Source organism: Stylophora pistillata, chromosome 8 (genome assembly GCF_964205215.1).
Source record: "Stylophora pistillata chromosome 8, jaStyPist1.2, whole genome shotgun sequence".
Lineage (NCBI taxonomy): Eukaryota > Metazoa > Cnidaria > Anthozoa > Scleractinia > Pocilloporidae > Stylophora > Stylophora pistillata.
Window position 1 is genome coordinate 10,835,103 of NC_142526.1, and position 12,704 is coordinate 10,847,806.

General features: G+C 38.6%; 1 protein-coding gene across 4 annotated transcripts in view; it reads left to right on the forward strand.

The window, feature by feature from the left end:
* Nucleotides 1-12,213, forward strand: part of LOC148724933 (dynamin-related protein Dyn2-like) — a 29,260-nt gene extending 17,047 nt beyond the window's left edge. For all 4 annotated transcript variants that reach the window (XM_088729850.1, XM_088729851.1, XM_088729849.1 and 1 more), the window contains 7 exons: nt 4,138-4,597; nt 4,783-5,115; nt 6,241-6,455; nt 7,586-7,780; nt 8,371-8,506; nt 9,130-9,584; nt 11,037-12,213. In XM_088729850.1, the coding sequence (XP_088585976.1) occupies nt 4,153-4,597; nt 4,783-5,115; nt 6,241-6,455; nt 7,586-7,780; nt 8,371-8,506; nt 9,130-9,584; nt 11,037-11,345 (2,088 nt within the window). In that variant the 5' untranslated portion in view covers nt 4,138-4,152 and the 3' untranslated portion in view covers nt 11,346-12,213. The remainder of the gene's footprint in view (nt 1-4,137; nt 4,598-4,782; nt 5,116-6,240; nt 6,456-7,585; nt 7,781-8,370; nt 8,507-9,129; nt 9,585-11,036) is intronic.
* The last annotated feature ends 491 nt before the right edge of the window (nt 12,214-12,704 follow it).

Here is a 12,704-nt window from a genome sequence, read left to right on the forward strand (position 1 = left end):
CACATGAATAAAGGCTGATTGTTTCTAAAGAAACTGTTTGGCGCTGCGTCGGTGGGGGTAACGAAATAATTTGAATATACCAACTGTAGCGTTTACGGCGACCAAAATCTAAATTCTCAAGTTCAAGGGCGTGTCGCTCCAAAACGCGGTTAACGAGGTGTTTGGGACTATTTTACTGATCGAAATGACAAATCAAAGTTGACTGCTTGCACGAATCTTTATTCTTGAAAGGCAATCGACCACGAACCACAATCAATGACGAAAATAACGATTATTTTAACAGTCAATCTATCTATCGAACGATCGATCATAAAATTTCGGTCCCGCTTGTGCCAGAGGTTGAGAGAACGAAAGGGCGAAAGTTTACCAATGCTATTCAAAACTTACGAAGAACTGATTAAAGGGACGCTAAACTTGCCTTTTATATGCGCGTGGTGACGCTGAAAGGTCCGATTACAAAACCAATAGAAAAACAGATAAGCATTGTAACTATGTAGCTATCTAAGATCATTCTGAAATTAGTGAACTAATCAATAATCAATCAAAAAATGAGCCTTCTGGCTAATGTCCTTAACATCAAGAAAGTTGAAATGGTAAATTGGCCACCGTTACGGTTATAAAAGCTGACGCTTCGAGCGTTAGCCCTTCGTCGGAGCGAAGGGCTAACGCTCGAAACGTTAACAGACACAGTTCGTGTGGATCATGGACTAAGGACTACGGAAGTTGAACAAAATTTCTGTAGTTCGATATCACAAATCACATATAGCATAAGTTTTAATTAATTTTACATTGCCGTTTAATTAATTTTGCGTTTATAGCTAGATTTAAGGTAGTCTGAATATTATACGACAATAGTTGCCTAATAATGCATTAATTTTCCTTGTTTTTTTCAGACCACATTAAACTGCTCTCTGCCGATTTGTTTTTACCACAATATCGACGTCAAATATAAAGTTCTTTCAATGCGTGACCATTGCGTGACACGTTGACGCGAACAGCGTTGTCAGTACTCACATCGACAACGGCAAATTAGCCAATTAGATCGCGCCATTATAGCCAATTGCAGTAAAAGTAACACTTACCTAGCTAATTTCCCCATAAGGCTATTTACCATGCTTATACTCCCTTCTCCCTCATTGACAGTTGATAGGTGGTTGATTTTCAACAGTCCCCCTTTTGTGACCCCACAATAAATTCTCTTGCCTCCCCTCTCCGGCGATGACACCGCGCAAATACGTTTTCGTGACGTCACAGTAACTGGTCAGTGGTCATCAACTTTAGGCTGCCAAGCGCTTCCATATGTTCCATATGTTCTATATGAAGACATCGGCCTTTTGCGTGGTTTTAAGTTGGAAAATATGCATGAATGATACCTCTCCTTGTTTGTTATATTTGATCCTTTGAATTAGTTTTTAATACTAAAACCACGTCTTAACAACTAGCGGTATAGGGGAGTCATTTTGTTTGGAGTTGTGTGCTGTTTGGTGACTTAGGCTGGCCCCCCAGTTACGAAGCGCGATCTTGGTTCTTCAGTCGCCCTCGCCTTCAGAATTGTCAAAAACAGCGATAGTTATCCAGACAAAGCAGGAGATTAGTTCTGTAAGATACTTTACCAGCGAGTCTGAAGACTGGTTGGATTTTTAAGTGTTATTAGCATGAAGTGATACAGGTAATTATTGTGTTGTGAAAATATTCATACACTCACTTTGCGCCGACGTGCGGTGCCTTTTCATTTTGGTAATTATTCGCTTGGATGAGAATTTTACCTTTATAGACTGATTTTTCGCCATTCCACCCTTCTGATTTTCTGTGCCTTTAAGAACGGGTGTCCGTAATCAAAATATGAAAACATTTGTTCATTTCATATACTTGCAGTTTTATCAACAAGTTATCTCGTGAACAGGCACAACCAAACGTACTAAAGACATGTAATAGAGATCTACTATCAACTGCTGTCAATAAAGGCTTAATTCAAGATAAATTATAAATGAACCGATCATGTTGGACGGTCTCAAATATTGCATATTTTCCGCGCCCTCAATCAATCGCCTACACAATAATCTTTGTCGAGCCTTAGCGCAGCAAACAATTCACAATTTCTTCGATTTCCACTTCCTTTGTAAACATCACTAAACAAGCGTTATTCTGTTGCAACAAAAGCTACTTTAATTTCCCAAATAGCTCTAATTGTTTTACACGAAAGCATTTTCAATGAAACCCACTTTATTATTATTATTATTATTATTGTTATATTTTTATAACTCAGTCATTTGAAACTTTTACAGGCCCATGTATGTTTACCTGAAGTATATTCCACTATCTTGCATGTGCATTGCATTAATTTATGCAAACAATCAACTACTCTTCTTCCATTCATTTTTTTAAGATTAGCTTAGCTTTGCTTTGCTTTACATACACATCACATGCGCTGCCACTGTAAGGATAATTATGATCCCCATCAGAAATATTTCATCATATCCCTACAGAACATTGTTATCAAACATTCCCATTTGACTTGTAGCCATTTTCTTTCAAGGTGGCAAAATATATGTATATTGCTGAAATTAGTAAGAATTTCTTATTGACTAAAACTAGTGTAGTCATACCAGTGCTCCCCTCCCCAGTAATAAGTTGGGAAAAGGACATTTGTATGGTGCTATCATTGTTTACGTTTGGGAATATCCCATCCCTGATGTTTATTTGGCTGGATGGGCACAGCAGTACACAGGCTAATTACAAGCTTTTGGTTACTCTTCATGACTTAGTGTTAACTAGGAATTGACAGCTGGCTTAATCTAATCAATTTTCTCCTGAACATTTTTAACAAACAACTTTGACCTCAGAAATACTTCTGATAATTTCCCTTTGACATTTCTAATTTGGAAGGTTAATCATCATAATCATTATGTTCTTTCCACCTCCATAAACACCCAACATAAGTTCTTTGTTTATAATTCAGGCAGCTTCTGAATATAAGAAATCAAGTTTAGAAGGTAGTTGATTCATTCAAGGATGTTGCAATATGAGGAAAGACAATACAGTGCTTTATTCACATAAATTGATTAAATTATATTATTATAATTATTTTACCTTACAGTACTTTTGTTTTTTAAACATTTTTTTTAAATTTGTGTTCTAGTAGTACCAAGATGGTAATGTTACTTTGTGAGTCAGGGAGCTATATAAACCAGAAGTATTCTATTAGCTTACTACATTTTATGTTGCAGATGACATTAAGTTTGTAAAGAAAGAAAAGAAAAAGCAAAAATAAATAAATAAAATAAAATGATTAGTGAGGGAAGAGTAGCATAAAAAAAAGACATACTACAAATTATTCATAATTGTGATGGAAAAAATACTTGTTGGGAAAGTAAAATTATTGCTCAGAAAAAAAAATTACAGCTTAGAAAAAAAAAAATTACAAACTAAGGTGGAAAGTGAAAACTTAATTTATTACCGTTACAATGGACATTTTGTACTTAACCATACCTCGGTTTATTCTTCCTCTGGTTGAGCCAATTTTTGTATTTTTGGGGGCTTCAGTCCTAAACATGTTACAGTCATAGGTTTTTGGCCAACTATGATACGTACAGTAACGAGTGGAGATAGGGTGTCCGTGCAACACGAGCATGTTTTGTCTTCTCGGCGAATCTGACCGGAATGCCGTTGACATACCGATTTAAACGGTTCAAGCCACTGCTTTATAAACTTGATGGTGCAGCGTCCTCGGATCACCGCTTCAGCCATTCAAAAACCGTCTCATTTTTAGCCTTAGTGCTTACGCTCTTCTATAAACAAAACTTACGTGCCACGGAGCCGCCAGCGAAAAACAACAATTTCATATCGTGTGCAACTTCAGTTCGGCTTTGGCAAATTATATAATTGAGCTTGAGAACTATCCAAAAGGTGAACGGAGTTTCAAAGCTAAGTTTACAGTATTCTTTCTAAGTTTTGCCTTTTTACGCTGTCAATTTGACTCACGGCGAAAACATTGTAAAAGTTAACGGCATTTTATGGTTTCGTCGAGGTGTCCGCTGACCAATAAAATACTGTATCGTGCCTTAAAAAACGTATTTCCGCGGTGTCTCCGGCGATAGATAATGACTGACTTCTTTGTGGTCTGTTAAATCATTGCAGAAACTAAAGTAAACCATGTCTGGTGTAGTCACCGAAACACCTGTTGCCAAATATGGTCGAAGTAGTGAGTTTGGCGTGGTTCTTGACTTTATTCAAACCATGATAAGTAACGACACATTACGCCAAGCCTTCAACATTCCTCATTTGGTTATGGTCGGTCGTCAAAACATGGCAAAAACCACTCTTATAAACCGTCTGATCGGGCGATATCTTCTCCCAATGCGCCGCAATGAAACCGCTAACACCTTACAGGCCCGTACTACGTATCCCATAATACTCAACCTACGAAACGGCAAGAAGAGGGTTGTGGAGGTAAAATGCGAAATATCGGGTCTCGGGGGGGCTGTGGAAGATCCCGATGATACCTCCGTGGAGAAATTTCTCAACGACGTCTCAGCACGTTTACCAAAGGAAATGGGAACTCCAATTTCGAAAACCCCTGTCAATGTTACTCTGCAAGGTAAGATGTTTTAATTTAACTTAATTGCTAGAGCCGAAAATAAACAGCATATTTGTATGATGGAGATCCAACGACTTTTTTTATATTATCTCTATCAAAGATTTAAGTTCGTTTTAAAATTAGAACTTAGCTATATTTTGCTTTGTACGTATAATTTCAGCTTCTCACTCTTTCCTCTTCTCCAGGCCCCGAATTCACGACTCTTACCTTGGTCGACCTTCCCGGCGCTCATTTCGCCAATGACGATCCACGCATGAACCACGTGACCCAAGATTTAGTTTTGGAATACATCGAGAAAAACACTAATAGCATCATCGTGATAGTATCTGAAGTAGGGGACCCCACAGGCGACAGTGCAATAAACCTTGTTATGCGCAAAGCCCCAGATTTCAGGAGCCGTACAATCTGTGCACTTACCAAGCCTGACAAGCTAAGGGAATCGGACGACATGGGTAAAAGAGTGGCCATGAATGGGTCTAGCTTTACACTGGATGATAACCGATTTATTGTGCTGCGAGGTAATGTATTTTTATTCAGTGTTTTTTTTTAACTTTGAAGTGTTTTGCTAACTTAACGCATACCAGTGCATATGAGTTATTAACCAAGCTTGTTCGGTCAAGATGGCTAGATATTTCCCGAGTTCTTTTTTCGCATTTTTATGGACCGAGACAAAGTCGAGGTCCATAAAAATGCGAATAAAAGAACGAGGCTAATATCCAGCCATCTTGACCGAACAAGCTTGGTTAATAAACGATTTATTATATTGCAAAAGATTTCGCTTTATTAAGAATTAAGAATGACTTTTTCACTTAGAGAGCCGGGAAAAAAAGCCTACTGTGTTTGTAGGACAACAAACTCACGAGAGTTGTTTCTGTTTTCTTTGTTTTGAGTGTCTTCTGACACTTTTTGCGCTTCCATGGCTGAAATTGTCCAAGAATTACGAACTTGGTTCTAATTCTATTTTTTTCATGCGCGGGATCAATGTGGGCAACCCGAGTGGGCATGATGGGCCCATCTTGCCCGCTCGTGTAGCCAATCAGAACACAAGATTCGCTTCATCTTGCACACGGGCGCTGCGAGCGGTGTAATAAATGTAGTTATTGACTTCTGACGTCTTGGTCAAATCGTTAAGAGGGCCAGTTACTAATGAAACTGTAATACTGTGTCGGATGAAGTATTACGAGAAAATTTGGTTGTATCAATTGTGTTGATAATGGAGTTTACAATCAATCAAATAATAAGGATAATAAACTCAGTAGCTTTCCGCAAATTTCCGCGCATATTTTCACTCACGTCTGAGGCTTGCAAAACTTAAGCCAAAGTAGCGTCGCTTGAGGAGAGCAGAGGAAGAGACAAGTTGAAATCCAGGTAAACACCCTAAAGAGCGGAAAACACTTGAGACCAATTTGCAGTTGACTTAGCTTTGCATCCAATTGGTCGAGGATGTGGCACGAGAAGCGTTTGATTTCTTTCTACACGTAATATAAAGAAAGCGGTGAGTTGGCACACTCGGACTGTGTTTCATGCGATGCTTTTCTTGTGTCAGTGAAATTCTGTGACTAAGTCTAACGAGTCTAAAATATTTAGGAGGGTTATAGTAATAATGGCTTATTTTTCTGCTTTTCTTTACATAAAACATACAGGGAAAGATGGCACAGATCCAGCTGAGAGGGACTGGGACGCTGAAACGACACGTATCAAAGAGAAAGAATGGTTTGCACGGCATCCTCAGTACAAGGACATTCAACATGTCTGTGGAATTGATCGACTCATGGACACTATGATCTCTTTACTGGCTGAGAAGATGATCACAGAGATTCCTATTTTAGTAACACAAATGAAGAAGCGAAAAAAAGAGGTAAAAAATTCGCTTGTAAGAACTGGTTATTTGATCACTGATTGGCCGGCACTTTGGAAAGCCGCTGAAAAGTGGAGCGAAAGGTTCAGCACTCTAGCATTGACCAGGCTAATACTCAACGAGCAGAATTTTAAATTCGATATCGAAAGCAATCCAAAATGTCCCTACTTTTTTTAGTATGTAAGTACTATAGTTCTATAATTTTATGTAGCTTCATATACTATATCATTTTAAACACTTTTATATAGTTGCAAGTTTAAGATCTTATTCGCAATTTAACCTAGTTTTTATAAGTTTAATAGTTCTATAATTTTATGCAGTTCCATAATACTACATCATTTTAAACACTTTTATATAGCTTCTAGGTTTATTCATTTATTTTCTCTTTCGTGACTGACCTGTAAACTAGCTTTATATAGCTAAGCGTCAGCCACGTTAATTAAGTATGCAGGTATGTATGTAAGCACATTTAACAAATGGTAAACACCACAGCGTACACTATTGAGTTATGGATGCACGCGGGAGGTTGCTAAGCACGAAAGAAGCGTAAGAATCGCTCGAGGCGATAGCCGAGAGCGACTCTAGCTTCTTGAGTGCTTAGCAAACCTCCCAAGTGCATCCATAACTCAATAGCGTACGGTGTGGTGTTTACCATTTGTTTTATAACATAACATTGACACATTGTAGCTAAAGAGTTCCCTTTTATTTAACAAATCTTACGTGACCATAAAAAACAAGCGCGCGCGGAAAAATAGTCTTTGCATTTGCTCACGTCAGCAGCGTACACCCATGGGCAAATGGGGGACGCTAAATTGACCATTCAGAGCGCGCGCTTTACTTTGGTTATGTTATAATATGAATTATAATGAGCACATCATGTAACCAACACGAAATATATCAGCATCATCGTGTCGTGTCTTAATAGACCACTTTCATAAATGGCTGCCGGATTAATATTCTTTGGATTAAATTTAAATTAGACCTACTGGCCTCGTTCTCCAGTACAAAATTCAAAAGAATACATTGTCTCAAGCGAGGGCAGTAGGGCTAATTTAAATTTAAACAAAAGAATATTTATACGGCAGCCATTTATGAAAGTGGTCTATACCAAAACTTTTTGATTCAAATAGGTGGATGATATACTTGTAGAATTAGAGGACAGCGAGATACCAGAGTCTAGCGAGCGTAAGGGTGCAGTGGCCATGAAACTGAAAGAAAATCTCATCAGAGAGTTGAATAAACTTCTTTTTAACAACACTTCTGACATGGCTGGAGGTGAACGCGTCAGGCAGCTGTTTAATTCGTTTCACCAAGAGGTTTTCAAGGTGAGTGTTTTTGATCTCTTGCTTCGACTTAAAGTCATAAGCGTCTGTTTATGAATAAATTGTCATTATTGTGAAAACTGGCGTCAAGGGTAATGTAATTGACACCACGTAACAGAAATTTAGCTCATTCTAGTTAATCTTATATTTTCCTGCACCTGTTTGAATTTTGCATCAGTCCCAGTCCGTTGATTGTAACATAATGAGTGGGGATGTAGTGACCCACCACCGAGCTTGACGTTCACGCTTGCCGGGTACTTCATGTGATATAGAGCACTTGGAACAATCCCAGCTATCAATATTTTTTCCCCAGTCTTCCAAATTATACTTGTAGGTTTACCGTGAACTACTTGAGTCAAACATCTTTTGTAACCCCCCAAAAAGAGAATAAACTCATCGTGGGCCTCGAATTCGCGTTTGCGAGCTGTCTTGATGAAAAACGTTGCCTTTGGAGATCAAAATATCTTTGAATTATAAAAAACAAAAGGATTTCATTGTCTAAAACCCTTTCAAAACGAGCCATCGAGCCACGCTAAACTGAAGCAGTGGCTTTCCAAGAGATATTAACACATTTCTGATAAAATTTGTCGCAGGTGGATCCTCTGGAGATGCGTAATAATGACGAAATACGAAGACAACAGCGAAAATTGGAGGGCGTGGCTGCCCCACTTGGAGACAGCAGTGAAAACAGTCAGTTACTGCAGAGGCTGCTGTATGAGAAGTATACAGGTATTTGACAACTAAAAACTCTACACAGAGTTTCTTTGAGAAAACAAGTGTTATTGGCAAAACCAATAAGGGTAGGAGGCAGTGTACCACTTTCATTACTAACATTAATTTCATTACTATAATTACTAATAATCATTACTAATAATTTCATTATTTCATTATAGTAATTTTATTACTAACATTAACACAATCTCAAATAAGTTATTTTCGTCTCTTCTGTTTTCGATTTTGAATGGAGAGCTTAAAGTAATCTGAGATTTCCCGCCTGGTTTTGCTTTACTTTGCTCTGTGATTGGTCTGGAAAACTCGCCCCACTCTCTTAACCAATTAGATTCAAAGCAGAAATCAATCGTGGCAACTTGGTCACCCGTGTTATTCCGAGCATCAGTCAGATTTTTTTCCTTTTTGCAAGTGTCCCTTGAATAAAGGTGACAGGCTTAAAGCTTATACAGTTAAACACCCTCGCGATTCAAATCGTTTCGCCCGGAAAGAGGTGCCACAAAGGAAAGGCTTCAGTATAGTCAGGTATTTTTGATCAGTCATGACTATTTTTAAGTGTAGTGATCCAGTTAGTCACCTTTCTGAAGCCGTGACTATCTGCTTTTTTTTTTTCTCATATAAAGGATTTAACGCCAGTGGTAAACCTGTCCTGTTTCTGAGTCCAGTTGATCAGTTACTACCCCTATCAGAGAAACTTGTCGGAAATGTCGAGACAACTCTACGAGATATTGTCCAAAAGGCCATCGAACAAGCCTTGTCGAAGTTCCCAACTCTCAAACAAGCAGTTGAAGCGAAAGTTGTCAGCTTAATTTTTGACAAGAAACGCGACCAGACCACGGAATTCATCCGACAGTTCCTGGAAATGCAGAAAAAGAGCACGGATATTGTTTTCGCCCCAGTCCCCACACCACGAGAGATTAATGTCTGGGTAGGGTTTCCTCTGGCAGATCACAGGAAGCCTCATCCATGCATGACATCGAAGACGACAAGTCACATGAAGTATCTTGCGAGAAATCTCTATCCCGAGAAGCTTCTTCAAGAGATTGAAGGTTCTGGGTCAAACCAATTCATGTATAAGGTGAGAACTGAGAACTTTAGGGGTAACTTGTATGATGGATACCCTCTTGGGATTACTTGCAGTTGCTTAAAATGCTATAAGGCGGAGAAAGTAATTTGTCAATTTTAAATCATTTTTTCACGACTGGTTACATTAAGAAAATTGACTACTTCGAATTTCCCATTGGGACCTTTAAGGCCAGTCCGCTAATACATAGTTCGAATGAACACAAATTGGATCATAGTCGAAACTGGCGGTTAACGTGTTTTAACGCTTGCAGGGAAGTTTTTCACGCCCAAAAGTTTGAGCTATCAGTCGTAACGAAAAATTCTGAATTAATACTAGAGGGGCAATGTTCTTGCCATGGATCGCACAGTAGACGAAAATAAGAGAAGAGAGAAAGCTAAAGTCAAGTTTCTGCCCACTCATCAGGACACCCTGGGAATAAATTTGAAACGTCACGGAAATTTTGAAATATTTTCGAAGTTCACCTGGTGGGTGAGATTTGTCTTTGTTCCTTCCAATTTGTTTGGCTTGAAGTAAGAGGGCATCAGTGGGGTTAACCGTCAGCCATAAAACGACAGAAAATTTAACAAATAGGCATAAAGTTAACACATTTTAACTGTTTGTCGTTGAAAAAAATTTAACTCAAAAGAAAGGTTTCTTTTAATCACAACGGGGAAAAATTAACCGTTAGCCGTTAAATGGCCAAATTTTAACCGTCAACAGTAACTGCTATCACCCTACTGAGAACCTCGAGTGACGAATGTTTTCGAAAGCTCAGCGAAACACTTCAGGGCTTTCTGCAAGGTGTTGGTGATACAATGAGGGTATATGTATGATGCACGATCCTCGCAGTAGAGAGCGCTAGTTATGCAATAGCGAAAATCAGACCTGAAAAAAATCAGGCCTGTACGGGATTCGAACCACTGACCTCTGCGATACTAGTGCAGCGCTCTACCAATTGAGCTAACAAGCCAACTGGGAGCAGGCCGTTAAGTTGATTCGTAATAAACCATTATATCTGATTTATCTGTATTCAAAGTTTACGTGGTGTGACTCTGCTTATGACCTCAGGGACTCTGAAAATGTTCCATTACCGCGCACTAATTATTACAGAAAAAGCTTTAGCTACAATGGCGCCACATTATGGAACAGTCTACCACGCGATATAAGGAACACAGTCTCTGGGGGTATTTAAACGTAAGATCAATGACATTCTTTAAGTCTAACGCACGGCATTCACGGAAAACAGCTTTACTGTTATAGTATGTAGTTTGAATTTTAAATATCTTTGCGTATGTGATATGTATTTTTATGGGCCGATGAACTGATCGTGTTTAAATAAAGATAAATGTCACTTTCTAGCTGCTAGGAGTGTTTTAAATTTTCACGAAATACCACTTACATAAACTCAAAAAATTGTTCGGAAAGCAAGGCGCTCTGAAGTAAGCTTTATCGTTCTTTTCTTAGGAACAGGAGGAAATAAAGAATGTAAAAAGGAACGTGGTGCGATGCTTCAACGTGCTTAAAATGAACGTGTGTGACACGGTCCCCCGCTGCATTCTGCATTTCTTCGTCTCACAATTAGTGGATGACCTGGACCGTGCTTTGGAGAAGGAGAACTTGGTCGAGTTTTTGGAGGAAAGGAAGGATATCCGGGACAAACGCATCTTGTGTAGGAACCAGTCCCGCGCTTTGGAGAAAGCGCTGCCAAATACACAAAACGTCCTGGATAAACTACTGCGCATGAAACAGGGGTCGCACCGAAAGGACCGCTAAATGTAGCCGCATGGAATGCTTTGATCTTTGATAACGTAGCCTTTCAAGTAATAATTATGTAGCTAGGGGTTTTTTTGCCTAGAATTCGAAATATATGTTGTAGCCGGTTGCAATTGATAGACTTTAAAAGTTCAATTAGTTATAGACATTTTTCATTTTTAATTCTTTAAGTGAGTACCAGTGAGCAGGACACAGCAACATATCTTGGATTAGGTCTTCAAATAATTTTTTTCAAATAAATTTTCTGGGCTTTTTGATTTTTTTTTTTAATTCAGTAGCGTTTGGAATCAAATCTCTTTGCTCTTATAATCATCTTATTTCATGCTCTGGGTCTTTGGAAAGTTCAACGAATCTTTCGTAATTCTCCTCCACTACAATATTGGACGTTTGGCAGATAATGATAACAATAGCAATGGTTTTATCAACAAATTGACGAGGTGGCTCTGTTCCAGTTAAATGACATTATTTGCAATTAAAAATAATTAACAATTATTCTTTTAAATCGAGGTGAATAGTGGCTAAATATTTACCGAAAGCCACTATTCACCGAGATTGAAAAGAATAATTGTTTTAGTATATACACACGAAGTGATCTCGAAAAAATGAAAAGGAAGCCATTTAAAGGCAATTTCTGCTTCTGAAACTTTAGCGAAACGCGAGTTTACGCCCGCTATTTTGTTTTTCACATTATCCACTCGGAGGTGTACACTGTTGATTGGCCCGAGATAGCGAACCAATCAGATTGCTTGAAACGCCAAGATCGCTGAGTGTGTATATACTAAATTTCAATATTCACTATAAAATGAAAATGTATTGCATTCACTTAGAAATGGAAACAATAAAGGCAAGTTGTGAATTCTGTAGTAAACCATAGTCTCTGTGTGGACTCCTATCTCTAATAACTCAGAGAGAGAGTAGATCTTTCTACACTTTGGACTCGGATAGAATAATGCCAATTAACGATGGCTTCTTTCCATGAAACTTAGAGAACTTTTGCCAGCGTTCTTTGTGTCTACGATGAATACGCTGGAATTGGCAAACCCTCTACCAGGTCCCTCAAGGGGCAAGTTGTTCTCGCGACCTCGATCTTTGTTGATGAAAAGTCTCGAAAAGTTTCTCAATTTTTTAAGAAGTGTTTGTTTGCAAACCTTTCGCTCCATGATGCATCCAGGACATGCAACAACGACCAAAGATATTCTGGTGGTACATGAAGAACATTTTGTGAATGACATTCTCAGCTTCCATCACTCTTGTATCAGCGTTTTCTTGATGTGAAACCCCGCCTATTTTCTTCTTATTAGCCCAATTTTAAATTGAGAAAAGTGAAAGTTTTACCCCGAGGGTTTTGCTCAAAAATGA